Here is a 24,026-nt window from a genome sequence, read left to right as displayed (position 1 = left end):
GAAAGACTGCTTGAGGCCAGGAAGTAAAGGCTGCAGTTAAGCCAAGATTATGCCACTGCTCTTCAGCCTGCGCGACATAGAGAGAGCCTTATCCCAAAAACACAAAAGAAAACAAAAACACCAAAGACCTATCTTGTAGTGACAGTCATTTTTGCCCCACTTCTCTCCTCCTTTATCCTCTACTCTATCTTTGGAAAGAAGAGAGTAACCAAAAGTAACTGGACCAAGTCACTACCCTCTGGTTAAACAGGCATTTCAATTATCCTTTGACGCAAATAAACACAAAATGCACAAATCTTACAGAAAAACCTTTGGTAATTTTCATCCTTATGAGTACAATTTAAAGAAACATATTTTAAATGAGAGTACAAAGCCTCAAATCAATATATTACAACCACCATCCATATCCAGTCAACTCACCGCTCATCTGGCCTGTGTCCTCTCCCGCTTTCTTCACTACTATGTGTTTCTCTCTCTCATTCTGCAAGTGGTTTTTTTCCCCCCCTTTTCTGTTTTTCACCCCTTTTTTATTCCCTCTTTTACGTCTGTTCTGCCCAATGCTTCCCAACTTATGTCACCTCTGTTGCTCTTTCTCCCCAATGTTTCCAATTGTCCCCAATCTCCACATATTTCTGCCTCTTTTCCTCCAACTGAGCTCTGTCTCTGCTCTCCGGTTAAATTCCCTTTTCCCTCTTTACATCTCCTTTGTTCCCACTCTCTAGCACCCCCAACTTCCTAAGCTTCCTTCCTGCTGTGGTTCTCTCTCTACTCTGCTTGTCACCCACTGTCCTCTCTTTCAGTCCCAGCACCACATACATCGCTCTGTCAGCCGCGGCTCCAACTCTTTTATCTTCTCCTCCGTCTGTCTGCAGTGCCTCCTCCTTGGCCACCCCTCTCTATTTTGCTGCCCTTCATCTCCCTGAAGGTTCCCCCTTTTTTCTAAATTTCCCTATTTGCTTTCTCCCCCTGCTACTTTCTCCATCTGTTCTCTTTCACTCTTGCTGTCTATTTGCAAATCCCTAAATTATCATCCATTATGCCGTATATTTATGCGTCTCCCTCATTCTTTTCTCCTCGGTTTTTCCTTTTGCCCCGTCGCTCCCCCTCTTTTCCTTCCCCGATCCCCCTCACCCACACATTCAGGAGGAAAGGGAAGGAATAAGATGCTCACGTCGCAGAAGAGCACACTTTCCAATGGAGTAAAATTTGGGAAGAACGAACACTGGATGTCACAAGACAGACTCAGGTCACCTCCCCCAACGCGGGGTCAGGGAAAGCAGTGGCTGTGAAAGGGAAGCCTGGGGAGCAGAAGGACCCGGCGTGAGGAGGACACAAGGTGGCGGGAGACGGAGTCTCAGAACAGGGAGGGTCTGCAGAATCCCAGGACCTGGGAGGAGAAGCGGCTACTTCAGGAGCTGGGCGGCGGGCGCTCCCCTGCAGGAGCCGACAAGGGAGACGCTCGGGGGTCACGACGGGCAGGAATCCACCCTGCGAGTGGGGGCCCGGGGCCCAAGCAGAGGTCAACAAGGGTTTTAAGCAGAAACACGACCTGAATGCGGTTGTCTACATGTTCCTAACGCAGAAAGGCAGGGAGCAAGGAACAGCCTGAGAGATTCTAAACCGAAAGGGAGGCAATAATCGGACTTACTTGGGACGAAGGGGCTGTTGCGGGTATTTTAAGGTCCGCAGAGATCCCGCGGTCACGGGTATGGAGAATGGACTGCGAAGCGCATGTTTAATCCAGGTACACGGAACGAAGCAAACGTTTAATCCAGGTTCACGGAGATAAGCAAATGTTTAACCCAGTTAGACGAAAACACAGGCACAGCAACGTGGCCTCTTCCCAGCGCGATCTGCTTCCGGGTGTGCCGGAAACTAGGAGCGGAAAGAAAAAGCTGTGCGGCCTGGGGCGGGGCCCGACTGGGAAAGGGCGGGGCCCTGAGAGGGTGGTGGGAGGAACGGGGCGGTAGCGGACATAACTAGGTGGGCTTGGCTGGGCCGAAAAGTGGGGGATAAAGCGGAGCCTCCAGGGGTGGGCGGGGCCGAGGAGGGGCCTGTTCTTAACTCTGCCTCACCCAGCAGGATTTTGTTTCCTAGATTTGGGAATATTTGTGACTATTCCTTGTCCTATGAAGCACCGTTGCTTCTTGCCCATTTTAAGTTAATGTTTAAGAATGTAAGGTTGAAGCTTAAAGTTATGGTCCACTTATATTGGAAACTAAGATGAATACTTCTTAACAAGTTGAACTAATTTAAGTCAAAACCAATTTTTGGGAGCTTGGTGGACTCCATCCAGTCTTACCAGAGAAGCTAGGATCTCGGTGGGGATTGGCTGTGGGGCGGTGACTGGATCCAGGAACCCAGAAGACATTCTGTGCTAGACACAGAAAGACAAATACTTCATGCACTTACTTACATGTGCAAAGTACAAATGTCCAATTCTGAGGGTCTATATTATGCCTGTCCCACCATTGTATTTTGGAAGCAGATAACTTCTCTGGCTTCTCAGATTCAAAGCTGGGCAGAAATTTTGCCTCATGATGAACCACACCTTGAGTCTCAGCCATATGTGATTCAGATAATATTTAGGTGCTTTTTGGGCTTAGAGTTCATACTGATATGGATTAAGACTTTTCAGATGGGCCAGGCAAAGTAGCTTAGACCTGCAACCCCAGCACTTTAGGAGGCCAAGTCGGGCAGATTGCTTTAGCTCAGGCGTTCAAGACCAGCCTGGGCACATAACAAGACCCTTGTCTCTACAGAAGATATAAAAATTAGCCAGGCTTAGTGGCACACTCCTGTAGTCCCAGCTACATGGATGGCTGAAGCGGCAGGATCACTTAAGGCCAGGGATTTGAGACCAGCCTGGGCAACAGAGCCAGACCCTGTCTCTACAAAAAATTAAATTAGCCAGGCATGGTGGCCTGCATGTGTGGTCCCACCTATTGGGAGGCTGAGGCAGAAGGATCACTTGAGCCCAGGAGGTCGAGATTGCAATGTCATGATTATGTCACAGCACTCAAGACTGGATGACAGAGAGAGACCCTGTCTCAATAAATAAATAAATAAATAAATGATTTTTATTCGGATGGAAGTGAAGGGATCTTGCATGAAAGGGCATAAAGTTGGCTGGGCACTTTATGTCCTATGTGGCTCATGCCTGTAATCCCAGCACTTTGGTAGGCTGAGGTGGACAGATCATCTGAGGTCATAAGTTCGAGACCAGCCATGAACAACATGATGAAAACCTGTCTCTACTAAAAATACAAAATTAGTCAGGTGTGGTGGCACGCGCCTGTAATCCCAGCTGCTGGGGAGGCTGAGGCAGGAGAATCACTTGAACCCAGGAGGCAGAGGTTGCAGTGAGCCAAGAGCCAATGCACTACAACCTGGGCAACAGAGTGAAACTCTGGCTCAAAAAAAAAAAAGGACATAAAGTTTAGGAGTCCAGAACACAGAGTGTTATGAGCAGAGTCATGTCTCCAAAAAACCGTATCTTGAAGTCCTAACACCCAATACCTCAGAATATAATGGATATAGGGCATTTAAAGGAGTGATTAAGTGAAAATAATCGTGTAAAGTGGGCTCCAATCCAATCTGACTGATTTGTAAGAGGAAACTCGGCTGGGCAAAGTGGCTTGCCCCTGTAAATCCCCACACTTTGGGAGGCCAAGGTGGGCAGATCTCTTGAATCTGGGAGTTCCAGCCCAGCCTGGGCAATATGGTGAGCCCCATCTCTACAAAAAATATGAAAATTATCTGGGCATGGTGACCTACACCTGTACTCCCAGCTACTCAGGATGCTGAGATGGGAGATTTGCTTGAACCTGGGAGGCAGAGGTTGCAGTGAGCCTGATCCCACCACTGCACTCCAGCCTGGGAGCCAGAGTGAGACTTTTGTCTCAACAAATAAACAAATAAATAAATAAAAGGTAATGCCAAGGTAGCAGGGACCTAACTTGCCTCCTTCTGTTAGGTGTTTGATGAAAAATTGAAGCAGAAAGTTTATGAGCTATGTACATTATCTGCACAGAAGGGCTATATGTCCTGGGCCATAAAGAAAAACAGAGCTACAGTTTATCTGCTTCCTCTTGTTCGTTTATGTGTCCTGGACCATGAAGAAAGGCAGATTTAAAAATATATATATTTTTTGTTGTTGGTTTTTGTTTTGAGACAGTCTTGCTCTGTCACCCAGGCTGGAGTGCAGTGGTGGGATCAGGCTCACTGCAACCTTCACCACCCGAGTTCAAGCAATTCTTCTGCCTCACACTCCAGAGAAGCTGGGATTATAAGTACCCACCACCATGCCCAACTAATTTCTTTTCTTTTGTATTTTAGTAGAGACAGGATTTTACCATGTTGCCCAGGGTGGTCTGGAGCGCCTCAGCTCAGGCAGTCTGACCACCTCGGCCTCCCAGAGTGCTAGGATCAGAGGCATAAACCACCTGGAAGGGTACATTTACAGCTTATCCGCTTTATCTCTTTGCTTTCCCTGATCCTGCCGGCCTCACTCCTCTTCCCTAATTAGGCCTCCACAGACTTGACCATAACAGTGCATTTTTCCCAACCTCCCATGCTATCCCTAGAGTCCTAGCTTTACCACATATAAACCAGGATCCTATTTCCCAGCATGTACACTTTGTGAGAAAATAACCGATGTAGCACAGGACCTTCTTTCTCTTTTTCAAAACTACTAAAACAGCCAGGTTGCCTGAATGAAAAACCAAAGGTTCTTGGTCTCAAGGCCAAGGAAATCAAGGACACAGAGGCACACCCAGAGTGAGACTGGAGCAGGAGTCTAACAGGCTACAGAAAAAAACAGCTCTGTCATAGAGAGGGGTCCTGAACGGGTTGTCAAGCTGTAGTAAAATGTAAGGGTTTTTATCAACATTCTTGGCCAGGTGTGGTGGTTCATGCCTGTAATCTCAACACTTCGGGAGGCTGAGGCAGGCAGATGACCTGAGGTTAGGAGTTTGAGATTAGTCTGACCAACATGGAGAAACCCTGTCTCTACTAAAAATATAAAGTTAGTTCAATTCATTTACTTCAGAGGACAGTTACAATAGAAAAAAAAATTACAAAATTAGCCGGGCATGGTGACACATGCCTGTAATCCCAGCTATTCAGGAGGCCTGTAGTCCCAGCTACTCTCAATCAGGAGAATGGCTTGAACTCAGGAGGCGGAGGTTGCAGTGAGCCGAGATCTTGCCATTGCATTCCAGCCTGGGCAACAAGAGTGAAATTCTGTCTCAAAAACAAACAAACAAAACCGGAAGTGAGTAAGGAGCCCATGGCTGGCTAGATTCAGACCAAACCAGCACGAGGCCGTCCCTTGAAGATGGTATACCCATTAGACAGAAAAATTGTTCTTAATGTGACCCTGCACATTATTAGCTCATTCAAGCTCATGCATATGGACTGCAGTATTATGTATGTACTTAAAGTTATAAGATGGGGGTGATGCACAAGTGCATAGGGGCCAACGTATGCAACCAACCTGTCAATCAAAAGGCAGATGCTGGATAGTGATTAGGCAGCTTGAAAAGAGAAAAATGTATAAAAAGATCCGAAATACACAAAACAGACTCATCTCATTTCTCAGAGATCAGCCCACTCTCCCCTCTCCTAAGAGTGTTTCAGTGCTTAATAAACATTTTCTGCTTCGTTATTTGTGTGTGTTATGTCCAATTCTTTGTTCGTGGCACCAAGAACCTAAGATTTCACATCTGTTACTAACATTACAAGGTGTCAAAATTTGGCATAAAAGTGGCAAAAGTATAAAGCCAGCCCAAAACAGAATGATCTTTGCTTCAGTAATTTTTCATAAATTATACATTAATATTGGTTTAATTAAAATAGCTAAATCTTGCATTAGTTACTAAAATAAGCATGTATTTAATCTCAAGCTTCTTACATAGGTAAACCCCTGAAGTTTGTAGGCTATCAAATGATTGACAGAAAATAACTGTAATCGTCCAATGGGGTCACCTTGTCAACTGCCTAGACAGAGCCAAATTAACAAGACAGGGAAACTGCAATAGAGAAAGAGTAATTTACACAGAGCTGACTCTGCAGAAGACAAGAGTTTTATAATTTATTTTATTTTACTTTGAGATTAAAAATTACACCTAAATTTTTTTTTTTTTGTATATTTAGTAGAGAAGGGGTTTCAACATGTTGGCCAGGATGGTCTTGATCTCTTGACCTTGTGGTCCACCCACCTTGGCCTCCCAAAGTGCTGAAATTACAGGAATGAGCCACCACACTCGGCCAAGAGTTTTATTATTATTCAAATAAGTCTCCCCGGAAATTTAGGAACCAGAGTTTTTTCTTTTGTTTTGTTTTTGAGATGGAGTCTTGCTCTGTCACCAGGCTGGAGTGCTGTGGTGTGATCTTGGCTCACTGCAACCTCCACCTCCCAGGTTCAAGTGATTCTCCTGCCTCAGTCTCTCAAGTAGCTGGGATTACAACAGGCACGTGACAACATGCCTAATTTTTGTATTTTTAGTAGAGATGGGGTTTCACTATGTGGGTCAGGCTAGTCTCAAACTCCTGACCTGATCAACTGCCTACCTCGGCCTCCCAAAGTGCTGGGATTACAGGCATGAGCCACTGTGCCTGGCCTAGGGATCAGAGTTTTTAAGGATAATTTGGTGGGTAGTGGGCCAGTGGGTCAGGAGTTGTGATTGGTAGGATCAGAGATGAAATCATAGGAACTGGAACCTCTTCTCTTATGCTGAATCAGTTCCTGGGTGGGGGATGAGACTAGATTAGCCAGTTCATGGATCTGTGTGGTGCCTGCTGATCCATCGACTGCAAAGTCTGCAGAATATCTCAAGTATGTATCTGACATTTCATAATAGTGATGTTATTCCCAGGAGCAATTTGGGGAGATTGAGAATCTTGCAGCCTCCTGCTACATGACCCTTAAACCATAATTTCTAATATTGTGGTTAATTTATTGGTCCTACACAGGGAATCTACTCCCCAGTAGGCAAGGGGGTTTATTTTGGGAATGGCCTCTTATCATCTTAGTTTCAGAGGTAATATACCCCTTCCTCTCACAGCTAGTTCTGGCCGACATCCAGGAATTATCAAAGACAGCTTGGACGTTAGAAGCAAGATGAAGTCAGTTAGGTCAACTCTCTTTCACTGTCTCAGTTATAATGTTGCAATGGTGGTTTCATAATTTAAATAACTATTGCAGTTTGCATAAATAATCTAGGTAAACTATTAAAATAATTAGATTAAGGCCGGGCGCGGTGGCTCAAGTCTGTAATCCCAGCACTTTGGGAGGCCGAGGCGGGTGGATCATGAGGTCAAGAGATCGAGACCATCCTGGTCAATTGTGAAACCCTGTCTCTACTAAAAATGCAAAAAATTAGCTGGGCATGGTGGCGCGTGCCTGTAATCCCAGCTACTCAGGAGGCTGAGGCAGGAGAATTGCCTGAACCCAGCAGGCGGAGGTTGTGGTGAGCCGAGATCGCGCCATTGCACTCCAGCCTGGGTAACAAGAGTGAAACTCCGTCTCAAAAAAAAAAATAAATAAATAAAATAAAATAAAATAAAATAATTAGATAAATTCAATGGTATAAATACTTGTAGACAAACTCATAATTTAAAATCTAAAGTTATATTAAGTAATATATATTTATTAGTTGGGTATTTTCCAATAAAAATATTGTAGAAAAACATTTTTTCTCAAAAAAAATTGTGTCCATGTTAAAAGGTGAATAATTTTTGTCTAATTCAAAGCTTATCTAAGGTTGGGTGCAGTGGCCCACATTGGTAATCCCAGCACTTTGGGAGGCCAAGGCAGGTGGATCACCTGAGGTCAGGAGTTTGAGACCAGCCTGGACAACATGGTGAAACCCTATCTCTACTAAGAATACAAAAAAATTAGCTGGGCGTGGTGATGCGCACCTGTAGTCCCAGCTACTCAGGAGGGTGGGGCAGGAGAATTGTTTGAACCCAGGAGGCGGAGGTTGTGGTGAGACGAGACCGCACCACTGCACTCCATCCTGGGCAACAGAGCAAGACTCCATCTCAAAAAAAAAAAAAAATGTTGGAGTATCTTATCCTCTACACTCAACCCTACCTTCACGTTCCAGTGGAAGACCTTGGTAAAAATCAAAGATCAGTGAATTCATCTGTAATTTTTTTTGACTTGCTTTCTTATTGACAGCAGCCAGGAACGTTTTAGCCTGCACAGCAAGTTTTCAAAACGTAAATACTTTCTCTGTCCTTGGCCCATTCTGATCCTGTTCACCAGTAGGCTGGACAGCATATAACTGGAGTTATTTTGTCCCATCTAAATCAAAATGTTCTGCAGATGATTCCTTTAAGGGCAGGACTTTTGGCTGTTCCTAATGAAACATGTAGATGAGTGTTCATTAGTTCAAATTTATAGCCCTGTTGCTAGCACCTTGTATTATGTCATTATTCTGCCCATGATTGCAAGGCTCAGCCTGGATGCCTGGAGCACTGGATTGCCTTAGTTTGATTCTATTTTTTAGCTTGAAAAAAAAATGACTTATATTCCAAAGAAATTAAAATGTTGAAATCCAAAAAAAAAAAAGAAAAAGAAAAAACATTGTATGAAGCGCTAAGATTTACCATAGATCTCCTGTACATGAGTGCAGATAAAAATAATCAGTGCTTGCTTTGCTGTCATACCTCAACACGTGACTGAAACTGCATATTTCGGGTTCAGTGCTATCCAGTTTCAGGTATCCAATAGAGAACACTTGGAAGGCATCCCATGGGTTAAAGGGGACTAAGGTATAGGCAAAAATCTATGTTGTTTGATTTTACCATAGAAAACAATTGTCGCACGTTATTTTAACCATCAGTGTAACGGTGCAGTGTCTGTTAGAAAGTTCTTTAGTAAGGTAGGATAAACATGTTGGTTAAAGGAGCCACTGCTATGAACAGAAATGGTAACATTTTGTTAATGGAGCCACGAGACTTCTGGTACATCCTGATTGCAACAGCAGTAACATACAATAAATGTTTCAATGTGAATCTGACTTGTGAACATGCCATTCTGATTTTGATTAAACTCTCCTCTCTGGTAACTGCAGTCTTCCACTTCCAAGAATAATTTTAAATTTCTGTTTAAGATAAAACAGCGGTCATTCAATGTAGATAACCACCATTTCCTTTGCATTCTTTATCCCACACAATCCAACTTCATTAAACTATCACTTGCCTCCCATGAATATCGTTAATATTCCATCAGTGTCCTCACTGGTGTTTCAGTCAGTTGGCTGTGCAATTATTTCCTACAACCCAAAGTGGCACTCTACACCCTGAACACAAGCAAAATTTATGTCATAATTGACATTATTCTCCCAATTACTCCATGCTGTGTAACGTGTAACTCACATGACACTGAATTTTAAAATTTAATGGCCGTAATCTTCAGGCAGCATGGAAATGAAGAAACCAAACCAAATGAAGTAGCTCCTCTTTCTTGATGGTTCGTTCCCAGAGACCACAATGAAGGATATGTAAGGAAGGTGACAGACTTCAAACTTTAGGATAAAGGTCATAGTCTGGTAGCTGCTTTAAGAAATGTCCCACTGGGCACGATGGCACAAACCTGTAATCCCAGCAGTTTAGGAGGCCAAGGCAGGCGGGTCTCGAGGTCAAGAGATTGAGAACATCCTGGTCAACATGGTGAAATCCTGTCTCTAGAAAAACATACAAAAGTTAGGCAGGCAGGGTGGTTTGACTGTAACGCAGCTAGTTGGGAGGCTGAGGCACAAATTGCTTGAACCCAGGATGTAAAGGATGGAGTGAGGTGAATTGGTGCCACTGCACTATAGCATGGGGACCAGAGCAAGACTCTGTTATAAAAGAAAAGAAAAAAAACAGAAACCTCCTTTTGTGTTGGGTATGGTGGCTCACGCCTGTAATTCTGGCACTTTGGGAGGCTGAGGTGGGTGGATTGCCTGAAGTTGGGAGTTTGAGACAAGCCTGGCCAGCATGGTGAAACCTTACCTCTACTAAAAATAAAAATAGTAGCCAGGCGTGGTGGCAGGCACCTGTAATCCCAGCTACTTGGGAAATTGAGGCAGGAGACTTGCTTGAACCGAGGAGGCGCATGTTGCAATGACCCAAGATCATGTCATTGCACTCCAGCCTAGGCAACAGAGCGAGACTCCTTGTCAAAAGACAAACAACAACGATGAAACCCCTCAGATATAATACAATATTGTATAAACTGAATGAGCCATTTCCACACATGCACTTGTTCCTTTAAAATACACACTGTCCTGAGTTTTAATGAATTATTGTCTTGCAGTTATTCTGTAGTTAATATTCCAGGCCAATCTTGGAGAAGTAGATTTGGTTATCTGATAATATGATTTCAAAGATACGTAATCTGTGGAAAGCAATGGTTGAAATTTCTACCACATTGATTGACTACATTTCCAAGGTTTCTCTCAAGTAGGAATAATTTGGCAAAGCCTGAAGATACACTACTGCTTAAAGGCCCTTTCACGTTCAGCACAGTTGCAGGCTGCTTCTCCTCTACAAGTTCAATCAAACTACAAAGGTGTGGGCATTTGTTTCGTCTCACTTTAAGTTCTGGGGGACAAGTGCACAATTTGCAGGTCTGTTACATAGGAAAACACGTGCCATTGTGCTTTGCGGCACCTACCAACCCATCACCTAGGTATCAAGGCAAAAATGCATGAGCTATTGTCTCGGATGCTTCCCTTCCCCAACCCCCAACACCCACTGGCAGGCCCCAGTGTGTGTTGCTCCCCTCCCTGTCCCCAAGTGTTCTCATTGTTCATCTTCCACTTAGTGAGAACATATGGTGTTTGGTTTTCTGTTCCTGTGTTAGTTTCCTGGGCATAATGGTTTCCAGCTCCATCTATGCAATGGGCATGATCTCATTCCTTTCTATGGCTGCATAGTATCCCATGGTGTATATGTACCACATTTGCTTTATCCCGTCTATCACTGATGGGCAATTCGGTTGATTCCAGGTTTTTGAACATTTGAGTTTTTAGAAAGCCTTACCACCTTTATTATATTTGTAAGGCTACCCTCTAGTATGAATACTCTGTTTGCATTTTGATGTTCATGTAAAAGCCTTAGCATGCATATTGTATTTCTTTGGTTTCTCTCAAAAATGGCTATTCTGATGTCTAATGAGTTCTGATGCCTGGGGAAAGCCTCTGACACATACATTTATGATTTCCTTTCAGTATAAACTCTCTTATGACAAGTAGTGATTGAACTCTAGTAAAGGTTTTCCCACCCTCATTTCGTTGGTACATCTATGCCCTTTGAATTACCTATAGATTCACAAATTTTGGCTTTTGATTCACAAGTTTTGCGAATTCTTGCCACGCATATTATAATTCTGTGATTTCTCTCCAGGATGTATATTCTTACACTTAGTGAGTAGTGAATGCTAGCTTAAAATGTTGGTATACTCACTGCATGTGTACATGTGTTAGTTCACAATTGCATTGTTAAAAAAAATACCTGAGGTTGGCCGATGTATAAAAAAAGAGGTTTAATCGGCTCACACTTCTGCGGGCTTAACAGGAAACAAAATGCTGGCATCTGATCACCCTCTAGGGAAGCCTCAGGAAAGTTAAAATTATGGTGGAAGGCAAAGAGGGTGTAGGTATTTCACATTGTAAGAATGAGAGCAAGCGAAAGGGAAGTGCTATACACCTTTAAACACACAGACTTCAAGAGAAGTCACTACTGCCAGGACAGAACCAAGGGGACGATGCTAAATCTTGAGATCCAACGATGATGCTCAATCTTTCTTCACTGGAGAAATCCACCTCCATGATCTATTCACCTCCCAGTGGACCCCACCTCCAATACTGGAGATTACAATTCCACATGAGATTTCAAAAGAAGGGATAAATATACTAGCTATATTATTAAGTATGAATTATTTCATGATTACAGAAGCTAGGACAATGTCTAAGGCCTTGTCGTATTGAGTTTAGTTGTAAGATTCTCACCAGGATGTCTTATTTGATGTTTAGTGAGGCCTGAGCAACAAATAAAGGATTTCCCATACTCATTACATTTATAAGGTTTTTTTGCCAGAATGAATTCTTTGGTGTTTGTTGAGGGAAAACAACCGTCCAAAGGCCTTGCCACATTCAGTACATTTGTATCTTTTCTCTCCAGTGTGGATTCTCTGGTGACTTACAAGATGTGAACTATGCCTGAACCCCTTGCCACACACATCACATTTATATGGTTTCTTTCCTGCATGAATTATCTGATGTGCGGTGAGGTTTGAGCTCCGTTTAAACGTTTTCCCACACTCATTACATGTGTAGGGTCTGTCTCCAGTATGAACTGTCTCATGAAGTCTAAGATGGACACGTTGACTAAAGGAATTCCCACACTGATTACATTTGTAAGGTTTCTCTCCGGTATGAATTCTCTGATGTCTATTGAGTGTTGAGCCCTGATTAAAGGATTTGCCACATTCATTACATTTGTAAGGTTTCTCTCCAGTATGAACTCTCCGATGCCCTAGAAGATGTGAGTATTGACTGTAGACCTTGCCACATTCATTGCATTTGTAGGGCTTCTCTCCACTATGAATTCTCTTATGGACTGTAAGACGTGAACATTGACTGAAGACCTTGCCACATTCTTTGCATTTGTAAGGTTTCTCTCCAGTATGAATTCGCCGATGCTTTGCAAAAGCTGAACAGTCACTGAAGACCTTGCCGCATTCTTTACATTTATAAGGTTTCTCTCCAGTATGAATTCTCCGATGCACTGAAAGACGTGAATGCAGACTGAAGACCTTGCCACACTCATTGCATTTGTAAGGTTTCTCTCCAGTATGAATTCTCTGATGTGCTGCAAGACGTGAATGTATGCTGAAAACTTTGCCACATTCATTGCATTTGTAAGCTTTCTCTCCAGTATGAATTTTCCAATGCACTACAAGATGTGAATGCTTACTGTAGACCTTACCACATTTATTGCATTTGTAAGGTTTCTGTCCTGTATGACTTCTCTGATGCATTGCCAGACTTGAACGTTTACTGAAGACCTTGCCACATTCATTGCATTTGCAAGGTTTCTCTACAGTATGAATTCTCCTATGCACTGCAAGACTTGAACATTTACCGAAGACCTTGCCACATTCATTGCATTTGTATTGTTTCTCTCCATTGTGGATTCTCCGGTGACATACAAGATTCGATCTATGTCTGAACGCCTTGCCACATACATCACATTTATGTGGTTTCCCTCCTGCATGGATTACCTGATGCACAGTGAGGTTTGAGCTCCGTTTAAAGGTTTTGCCACACTCATTACATTTGAAGGGTCTCTCACCAGTATGAACTGTCTGATGAAGTCTAAGATGGACACGTTGACTAAAAGATTTCCCACACAGATTACATTTGTAAGGCTTTTCACCAGTATGAATTCTCCGATGAACTGCAAGGTGGGAACTTTTACTAAAGGACTTGCCACATTCATTACATATGTAGGGTTTCTGTCCAGTGTGACTCCTTTGGTGTCTTACAAAATATGATTTTTTTCTGAAGATCTTGCCACATACATCACATTGACATGGTTTCCCTCTTGTATGGACTACCTGATGTACAGTTACTAGTGAGGCCCGACAAAAGGCTTTGCCACACTCATTGCATTTGTAAGGTTTCTCTGTAGTATGTATCATCTGATGAGTAGTAAGACTGGAAGACTCTCCAAAGGTTTTGCCACATTCATTACACACGTAAGACTTTCCCCTAATGTGTGGAGAAACTAAACAACCATTATTACTTGTCTTCTCCATGTGATCACATTCATAAGCTCTCCCCTCAGTCTGAACTTTCTGCAGGTCAGCCAGGCGTGACTGAGAGCTTGCTGTAAGCTGCTTTTCAGTATGCTTGTTTTCTACATCCCCTTGACTACGTTGAGCCTTTTTACCAGCAACATTGTTTGCATGGGGCACTGGCACTTCTTTATCATTTCTTTCACCATCTTTCCACTGAAACTCAAAGCCAGGTAGATTTTTCTGCATTTCCCTGAAGTATAAATTTTCAAGATTGTAGCTTTGATGTCTTTCCAGTGTCACTGTCTGGCATCTTTCTCTTGTATTACTGTTCTCTGTTGGTGGTAATTCCTTGATCATACATTTAGGAGAGATACCTGCAAAATATAATGAACATGGGTTTTTTTCAATAACTGTTATTGATAAATAAATATCAATATATGGTTTATACTGGAACCATACTACACTAAACATAATGTTTATACTAGACAGGTGTGAAAGTTCTCCACCATGATCTTCTATTTTTAGAAATACAAAACGAATAGAATTCTATAGTAAAGAAAGGGTGACAACATGTAAATCAAATTAATTTTAGGAAAGCCTAGTTTCAAACATCCTACGACCAAAGACTCATGCTGTGCAAACATATACTAGCACTAAAAGGAGTATTTTGCAACCAATGACACCAAATTACATACCAACTGGCTTTAAACATATGGCTCTCTCAGAACAGAAAAGAATAAAAGTTATATATACTTAATTCATATTTACTGTGTACAAACAAATGCCAAACTACAGCAAGGTACAGTATAATGGTAAATGTTCACAAGTTCAACCAATTAATAATCATATAAATTAATAAATAAAACTTCTAATAACCTATGGTAAAACCAGCAGGTAAGTAAAATACAATATACAATATATTTAGAATTCCATGCTACAAATTTCTATATTGCATATATAAATTCACATATGTAAATATACAAAATTTATAGTATGGAATTCTAAACAATTCTCCCTTTATAATAATAAGCAAGAACATATGTTCTACAGATAGCATAAGTAGAAAATATGTTGAGAACACTAACTTTTTTTTGTATTTAAATTTTTTTTTTTTTAATTTTACTTGAAGTTCTGGGGTACATGGGCAGACCTTGCAGGATTATACACACGCCATGGTGGTTTGCTGCCTCCATTTGCCTGTCACCTACATTAGGTATTTCTCCCAACGTTCTCTCTCCACAATCTCCCCAGCCCCCACTCTCCCTCCCCTAGCCTCCCACCCTCCAAGAGACCCCAGTGTGTGATGTTCACCTGCCTGTGTCCTTCTGTTCTCATTGTTCAACACTCACTTATGGGTGATAACATGCAGTGTTTGTTATTCTGGTCTTGTGTCAGTGTGCTGAGAATGATGTTTTCCAGATTAATCCATGTCCCTGCAAAGGACATGAACTCATCCTTTTTTTATGGCTACACAGTATTCCCTGGTATATAAGTGCCACATTTTCTTTATGCAGTCTATCTTTGATGGGCATTTGGGTTGGTTCCAAGTCTTTGCTATTGTAAACGGTGCTGCAATGAACATATGTGTGCATGTGTCTTTATAAAACACTGATTTATAATCCTTTGGGTAAATATCCAATAATGGGATTGCTGGTTCAAATGGTATTTCTAGTTCTAGATCCTTGAGGAATTGCCACACTGTCTTCCACAATGGTTGAACTAATTTACATTACCACTAATGGTGTAAAAGTGTTCCTATTTCTCCACATCCTCTTCAGCATCTGTTGTCTCCAGATTTTGTTTTCTATTTTTTTTTTAATTGTACTTTAGGTTCTGGGGTACATGTGTAGATCAGGCAGGATTGTTGCATAGGTATATACATGGCAAGGTGGTTTGCTGCCTCCATCCCCCTGTCACCTATATCTGGCATTTCTCCCCATGTTATCTCTCCGCAACCTCCCCACCCCCCACTGCCTCTCCCCTAGCCACCCCCAACAGACCCCAGTGTGTGATGCTCCCCTTGCTGTGTCCATGTCTTCTCATTGTTCAACACCCGCCTATGAGTGAGAACATGCAGTGTTTGATTTTCAGTTCTTGTGTCAGCTTGCTGAGAATGATGGTTTCCAGATGCATCCATTTCCCTACAAAGGGCACAAACTCATCGTTTTTTATGGTTGCATAGTATTCCATGGTGTAATGTGCAACATTTTCCTTTTCCAGTCTATCATCAATGGGCATTTGGGTTGGTTCCAGGTCTTTGCTATTGTAAATAGTGCCGCAATGAACACACATCTTTATAATAGAATGATTTATAATCCTTTGGGTATATACCAAGTAATGGGATTGTTGGGTCAAATGGAATTTCTACTTCTAGATCCTTGAGGAATTGCCATATTGTCTTCCACAATGGTTGAACTAATTTATACAACCACCAACAGTGTAAAGCGTTCCTGTTTCTCCACATCCTCTCCAGCATCTGGAATCTCCAGATTTTTTAATGATCGCCATTGTAACTGGCATGAGATGGTGTCTCAATGTGGTTTTGATTTGCATTTCTCTAATGACCAGTAATGATGAACATTGTTTCATATCTTTGTTGGCCTCATAAATGTCTTCTTTTGAAAAGTGTCTGTTCATATATTTTATCCACTTTTTGATGGGGTTGTCTGTTTTTTTTCTTGTATATTTGTTTTACTTCTTTGCAGAATCTGGATATTAGCCCTTTGTCAGACGGGTAGACTGCAAACATTTTTTCCTATTCTCTTCATTGCTAGTTCACTCTAATGATTGTTTCTTTTGCTGTGCAGAAGCTCTGGCGTTTAATTAGATCCCATTTGTCTATTTTGGCTTTTGTTGCCATTGCTTTTGGTGTTTCAGTCATCAAGTCTTGCCTATGCTAATGTCCTGAATGGTATTGCCTAGGTTTTCTTCTCAGGTTTTTATGGTGTTCGGTCTTATGTTTAAATCATTAATCCATCTGGAGTTAATTTCAGTATAAGGTGTAAGGAAGCGGTCCAGTTTCAGCTTTCTGCACATGGCTGGCCAGTTTTCCCAACACCATTTATTAAACAGGGAATCCTTTCCCCATTGCTTTTGTCTCGTTTGTCAAAGATCAGATGTTTACAGATGTGTGGCATTACTTCCAAGGCCTCTGTTCTGTTCCATTGGTCTACATCTCTGTTCTGGTACAAGTATCATGCTGTTTTGATTACTGTAGCTTTATAGTATAGTTTGAAGTCAGGTAGCATGATGCCTCCAGCTTTGTTCTTTTTGCTTAGGATTGTTTTGGCTATGTGGGTTCTTTATTGGTTCCATATGAAGTTTAAGGAGGTTTTTCCCAGTTCTGTGAAAAGGGTCAATGGTAGTTTGAGGGGAATAGCATTGAATCTATAAATTACTTTGGGCACTATGGCCATTTTCATGATACTGATTCTTCCTAACCATGAGCATGGGATGTTTTTCCATCTGCTTGTGTCCTCTCTTATTTCCTTGAGCAGTGGTTTGTAGTTCTTTTTGAAGAGATCCTTTACATACTTTGTTAGTTGTATTCCCAGGTATTTTATTCTGTGTTGCAGTTCTGAATGGGAGTTCAGTTATCATTTGTCTATTATCGGTGTATAGGAATGCTTGTAATTTTTGCACATTGATTTTGTATCCTGAGTCTTTGCTGAAGTTGCTTATCAGCTTAAGAAGATTTTGGGCTGAGACGATGGGGTCTTCTAAATATACAATCATGTCATCTGCAAATAGAGACAATTTGACTTCTTTTCCTAATTGAGTATCTTTTATTTCTTTTCTTGAAAATCCTTTATTTCTTTTTCTTTCCTGATTGCTCTGGCTAGAACTTCCAATACTATGTTGAACAGTAATGGTGAGAAAAGGCACCCTTGCCTAGTGCTAGTTTTCAAAGGGAATGCTTCTAGTTTTTGCCCATTCAGTATGATATTAGCTGTGGGTGTGTCATAAATAGCTTTTATTATTTTGAGATACATTCCATTGATACGAGGTTTAAGCATTTTTAGCTTTTATAAAGGGCTGTTGAATTTTGTTGAAGGCCGTCTGTGCATCTATTGAGATAATGATGTGGTTTTTGCCTTTGGTTCTGTTTATGTGATGGATATGTTTATAGATTTGTGTAGGTCAAACCAGCCTTGCATCCCCAGGATAAAGCCTACTTGAATGTGCTGGATAAACTTTTTGATGTGATGACACTCGGTTTGCTTATTCGATTTGTGCATTGATGTTCATGAATATTGGCCTGATATTTTCTTTTTTAGTTATATCTCCACCAGGTTTTGCTATCAGGATGATGTTGATCTCATAAAATGAGTTAGGGAGGATTCCCTCGTATTGTTTGGAATAATTTCAGAAGAAATGATACCCGCTCCTCTTTGTATGTCTGGTAGAATTTGGCTGGGAACCTATCTAGACCTGGACTTTTTTTGGTTGGTGGGCGATTAATTGCGCCTCTACTTCAGACCTTGTTATTGGCCTATTCAGGGATTCCACTTCTTCCTGATTTAGTCTTGGGAGGTTGTAAGTGTCCAAGAATTTATCCATTTTTTCTAGATTTACTGGTTTATGTGCATAGAGTTGTTTGTGGTAATCTTTGATGGCAGTGTATATTTCTGTGGAATCGGTGGTGATATCTCCTTTATTATTTTTTATTGCATCTATTCAATTCTTCTTTCTTTTCTTTTTTATTAGTCTGGCTAGAAGTCTGTTTTGTTGATCTTTTCAGAAAGCCAGCTCCTGGATTTATTGGTTTTTTCAAAGGTTTTCTGTGTCTCTATCTCCTTCGGTTCTGCTCTGATCTTAGTTATTTCTTGTTTTCTGCTAGCTTTTGTATTTGTTTGATCTTGCTCCTCTAACTCTTTTAATTTTGGCAACAGGATGCCAATTTTAGATCTTTCCTCACTTCTCATGTGGGCATTTAGTGGTATAAATTTCCCTGTGGGCACTGCTTTAAATGTGTCCCAGAGATTCTGGAACATTGTGTCTTCATTCTCATTGGTTTTGAAGAACATCTTTATTTCTGCCTTCATTTCATTATTTATACAGTAGCCATTCAAGAGCAGGTTGTTCAGTTTCCATGTAGTTGTGTAGTTTTGAGTGCGTTTCTTAATTGTGAGTTCTAATTTGATTGTACTGTGGTCTGAGAGACTGGTTGTTAGGATTTCTGTTCTTTTGCATTTGCTGAGGAGTGATTTGCTTCCAACTATGTGGTCAATTTTAGAGTAAGTGCAATGTGGTGTTGAGAAGAATGTATATTCTGTGGATTTGCGGTCAAGAGTTCTGTAGATGTCTATTAGGTCCACTTGGTCCAGATCTGTGTTCAAGTCCTGGGTATCCTTGTTAATTTTCTGTCTCATTGATCTAGTATTGACAGTGGAGGGCTAACGTCTCTTACTATTATTGTGTGGGAGTCTAAGTCTCTTTGTAGGTCATTACGAACTTGCTTTATGTATCTGGGTGCTCTTGTATTCAGTATGTACATATTTATGTTAGCTCTTTCTATTGGATTGATCCTTTTACCATAATGTAATGCCCTTCTTTGTCTTTTTTGATCTTTGTTGGTTTAATGTCCATTTTATCAGAGACTAGGATTGCAACCCCTGTTGCTGTTTTTTTCCTCTCCATTTGCTTGGTAAATCTTCCTCCATCCCTTTGAGTCTATGTGTGTCTTTGCACATGAGATAGGTCTCCTGAATACAGCACACCAATGGGTCTTGAATTTTTATCCAAATTTGCCATTCTGTGGCTTTTGATTGGGGCATTTAGCCTGTTCATATTGTTATGTGTAAATTTGATCCTGCCATTTTGATACTAGCTGGTTTTTTTTTTTGCCTGTTACTTGACACAGTTTCTTCATTGTGTTGATGGTCTTTACCATTTGGTCCATTTTTGCAGTGGCCTATGCTGGTTATTCCTTTCCATGTTTAGTGCTTCCTTCAGGAGCTCTTGTAAGGCAGGCCTGGTAGTGCCAAAATCTCTCAGGAACTGCTTCTCTGTAAAAGTTTTTATGTCTCCTTCACTTATGAAGCTTAGTTTGGCTGGATATGAAATTCTGGGTTGAAAGTTCTTTTCTTTAAGGACGTTGAATATTGCCCCCACTGTCTTCTGGCTTATAGGGCTTCTGCCGAGATAAGCTGTAAATTTGATTGGCTTCCCTTTGTAGGTGACCCGACCTTCCTCTCTGGCTGCCCTTAGCATTTTTTCCTTTATTTCAACCCTGGTGAATCTGGTGATTACATGCCTTGAGGTTGCTCTTCTTAAGGAATATCTTTGTGGTGTTCTCTGTATTTCCTAGATTTGAATGTTGGCCTGCCTTGCTAGGTTGAGGAGGTTCTCCTGGATAATATCCTGAAAAATGTTTTCTGGCTTGGATTCGTTCCCCCATCACATTCAGGTACACTGACCAAATGTAGATTAGGTATTTTCACATACTCCCATATTTCTCGGAGGCTTTGCTTATTTCTTTTCACTCTTTTTTGTCTAATCTTGCCTTCTCATTTTATTTAATTGAGTTGATCTTCAATCTCTGATATTTTTTATTGGCTTGATAAATTCAGCTATTGAAACTTGTGTATGCCTTGCAAAGTTCTTGTGCTGTCTTTTTCAGCTCCATCAAGTTGTTTATGTTCTTCTCTAAGCTGGTTATTCTAGTTAGCATTTTGTCTAATGTTTTTTCAATGTTCTTAGTTTCTTTGCATTGGGTTAGAATATGTTCCTTTAGCTCATAGAAGTTTGTTATTACCCACCTTCTGAAGCCTGCTTCTATCAATTCGTCCAACCCATTCTCTATCAAATTTTATTCCCTTGCTGGTGAGAAGTTGTGATCCCTTGGAGGCGAAGAGGTGTTCTGGCTTTAAGTGAGATTTCATCCTTTTTGCACTGGTTTCTTTCCATCTTCATGGATTTATCTATCTTTGGTCTTTGAACTTGGTGACTTTCAGATGGAGCTTCTGAGTGGACATCCTTTCTGTTGATGTTGAAGTTATTTCTTTCTGTTTTGTAGTTTTCCTTCTAACAGTCAGACCCCTCTCCTGAGGACAGCTGGAGGTCCATTCCAGACGCTGCTTGCCTGGGAATCACCTGTGGGGCTCCCAAATAGTAAAGGTTGCTGACAAACAGTAAAGGTTGCTGCCTGTTCCTTCCTCTGGTATATTCATTCCAGAAGGGTACCCACCAGATGTCAGCCAGAGCTCTCCTTAATGAGGTGCCTCTTTGGCTATACGCTGGCCAGAGAGCCACTTGAGGAGGCAGTCTGTCCCTTCTCAGAGCTCAAGTACTATGCTGGCAGCTCCGTTGTTCCAATCAGAGCTGCTGAGCATGGACGTTTAAGTCTGCATAAACTTCCTTGTGGTTTTGTTTATACAGGTAAAATTAGAACTGCCTTGGTAATGGCAGATGCCCTTCCCTCTATGGAGCTCGACTGTCCCTGCTCAGTATCAAACTGCTGTGCTGGCTGTGAAAGTCTGAAGCCAGTGTGTTTCAGATTGCTGGTGTTTGCAGAGATGGAACCCGCTGAGCCAGATCACCTGGGAACCCTGCTTTCAGTCCCCTCTTCTTCAGGTGAATGGGCAGCTCTGCCTCTCAGGTATTCCAGGCACCAGTTAAAACAGCTGCCCAGATTTGGGCGGCTTTTTGTGTTGGAAACCCACAGCACTGGCTGAAATAGTTGTGCTTGAAACCCGCGGTGCTTGCTAGCCCAGGGAATCTCCTGGTCTGTGGGTCATAAAGACCGCAGGAGAAGCACAGTATCTGAACTGGAGTGCTGGAGTGGTTGGAAAAGTCCCCAGTGGCCTCCGTTGGGTGGGGGGGACCTCCAGTTTGTTGCACTTCCCAGGTGAGGCATCGCCCCATGCTGCCCCGGCTCACCCTCCTTGGGCTACACCTACTGCCCAACCAGTCCCATTGAGATGCACCTGGTACCTTGGTTGGAAAGTCAGAGATCTACTAACTTCTACTTAGATCTTGTGGGTGAAAAAAAAAAAGAAAGTCAGAGATCACTCACCCTCTATGTTGCTCTAGCTTGGAACTGCGGTCTGGAGCTGTTCCTATTTGGCCATCTTGGCCATTCCCCTGCTACATACTAACTTGACAAATGTGTCTATGGCCATACCATCCAGAACACAGCTGATCTCAGAAGCTAAACTGTGTCAGGCCTGCTTACTACTTGAATGGGAGAAAGGTAAATATACAATATAATATAGAATAAAATGTGGGGAAGAAAATCAGAAATATTAATATGATTTCATGCCTCCAACTATATAACAATCAATAGAGCAACTCTATATCTATTGAGTTTTTTTCTGGAGATGGAGTCTCACTCACTCTTGTCACCCAGGCTGTAGTAAAGTGGCATAATCTTGCCTCACTGCAACCTCTGCCTCCAAGACTCAAGCAATCCTCCCACCTCAGCCTCTCAAGTAGCTGAGACCAAAAATACTCACCACCACGCATGCCTAATTTTTTCATAGTTTAGGTAGAGACAGAGTTTTACCATGTTGCTCAGGCCGGTCTCGAACTCCTGAGGTCAAGCAATCTACCTGTTGCAGCCTCCCAAAGTGCTGGATTACATACAGGCATGACTTACCACACCTGGTCCTATTCATTGTCTCTAATTATCTAGTTAACTGGCCACAAAATATATATCACACAGAGATTCTACTTGAAAAACATATGAACTAAGATAAAAGACAACAAACAGTTTACAAGAAACTACAAAATAAAAACTTGCCAATACAATGCGGGCTGCCATGACATAAAGAAGTATGTCTGCCAAAATTCCTATGTTAAGGTCATTCCTCAAGACGATAGTATTTGGAGGTGTGGTCTTTGGGAGGCAGTTAGGTCAGAATGGTGGGTAGAATTTTAGGAATGGAATTAGAAGATGTGTAAAAGCTTGTTTGCTACCAATCCTTCTGCCATGTGAAGACACAGAAAGAGATAGCCATGGTAAACCAGAAAAAGGGCCCATGCCAAGAACTAAAATGGCTGGCTCTGACATTGTTAGACTTCTCACCGCCAAGATCTATGAAAAGTGAGTTTCTTTTGTTTCAATCACCCAATCTATGGTATCTGCTATAGCTAGCCACGCTGACTATGGTAAAGCCAATATGCTATCTTATTATACACATGAAACAATGTTGATATACTTTATTAAACAAAGAAATTTGTAAGTCTTTTTTTTTTTTTTTTTTTTGGGGTGGAGTTTCGCTCTTGTTACCCAGGCTGGAGTGCAATGGCACAATCTCGGCTCACTGCAACCTCCACCTTCTGGGTTCACGCAATCCTCCTGCCTCAGCCTCCTGAGTAGCTGCGATTACAGGCACACGCCACCATGCCCAGCTAATTTTTTGTATTTTTAGTAGAGACGGGATTTCACCATGTTGACCAGGATGGTCTCGATCTGTTGACCTTGTGATCCACCCGCCTCAGCCTCCCAAAGTGCTGGGATTACAGGCTTGAGCCACCGCGCCCAGCCAATTTGTGAGTCTTTAGTAAAAAACACAATATTCTAGACTAGCTAATAGCACTAACTTGTATAAAAAGTCTTGAGGTAAGTTATCACTATTTAACACACAAGCACAGTAAGTATGCCCACAGGATTTATATATCTACATTCACTTTATAAAGAAAGTAAGATATGCACCCATATTTGCAGGATGAAACAACATTAAAAAAAAAAAGCTTCCCAAGCAGATAGTGCAGGTAACAAGTCACCCCAAATACTAAGAGTGTAGAAAGTAATACTTCAATAGCCATGCTGTGTTGCCAAAAGCATTATTGAGCCATCCCCATGAATAACAGCTGAGTCATCATCCTCTACACACACTGATTTAGGCACTGTTCTGGGAAGAACACTGGGAAGTGACAGGGAAGACAGTTAAAAAGGAGGCAGTGTGGGCCGGGCGCGGTGGCTCAAGCCTGTAATCCCAGCACTTTGGGAGGCCGAGGTGGGTGGATCACGAGGTCAAGAGATCGAGACCATCCTGGTCAGCATGGTGAAACCCTGTCTCTACTAAAAATACAAAAATTAAGTTGCCGGGCACGGTGGCTCAAGCCTGTAATCCCAGCACTTTGGGAGGCTGAGGCGGGTGGATCACAAGGTCAAGAGATCGAGACCATCCTGGTCAACATGGTGAAACCCCATCTCTACTAAAAATACAAAAAATTAGCTGGGCGTGGTGGTGCGTGCCTGTAATCCCAGCTACTCAGGAGG

General features: G+C 41.9%; 2 protein-coding genes across 13 annotated transcripts in view; both read right to left on the bottom strand.

The window, feature by feature from the left end:
* The window catches only part of ZNF841 (zinc finger protein 841), a 38,229-nt gene extending 26,169 nt beyond the window's left edge, over positions 1-12,060 (bottom strand). For 7 of the 12 annotated variants that reach the window (XM_078358851.1, XM_008988516.5, XM_078358850.1 and 4 more), the window contains exon 1: positions 1,649-1,850. Coding sequence is in view for 2 of the 12 variants with exons in the window: in XM_035283392.3 (XP_035139283.1) it covers positions 421-427 (7 nt within the window). In the remaining 10 variants the exon portion in view is untranslated. Of the gene's footprint in view, positions 1-420; positions 1,245-1,648; positions 1,851-9,604; positions 9,696-11,508; positions 11,855-12,005 lie in introns of those variants that run through there. The other 5 variants (XM_035283392.3, XM_035283393.3, XM_078358847.1 and 2 more) reach the window with 4 other exon arrangements.
* ZNF616 (zinc finger protein 616) overlaps positions 11,522-24,026 on the bottom strand; it is a 28,420-nt gene continuing 15,915 nt past the window's right edge. The window contains exon 3 of the mRNA NM_001270936.2: positions 11,522-14,172. Within this exon, the coding sequence (NP_001257865.1) occupies positions 12,074-14,172 (2,099 nt within the window). The 3' untranslated portion in view covers positions 11,522-12,073. The remainder of the gene's footprint in view (positions 14,173-24,026) is intronic.

The sequence above is a fragment of the Callithrix jacchus genome, chromosome 22 (genome assembly GCF_049354715.1).
Source record: "Callithrix jacchus isolate 240 chromosome 22, calJac240_pri, whole genome shotgun sequence".
Lineage (NCBI taxonomy): Eukaryota > Metazoa > Chordata > Mammalia > Primates > Cebidae > Callithrix > Callithrix jacchus.
The sequence above is the reverse complement of the archived record's forward strand: the minus strand, read 5'-3'. Positions and strand labels throughout refer to the sequence as shown.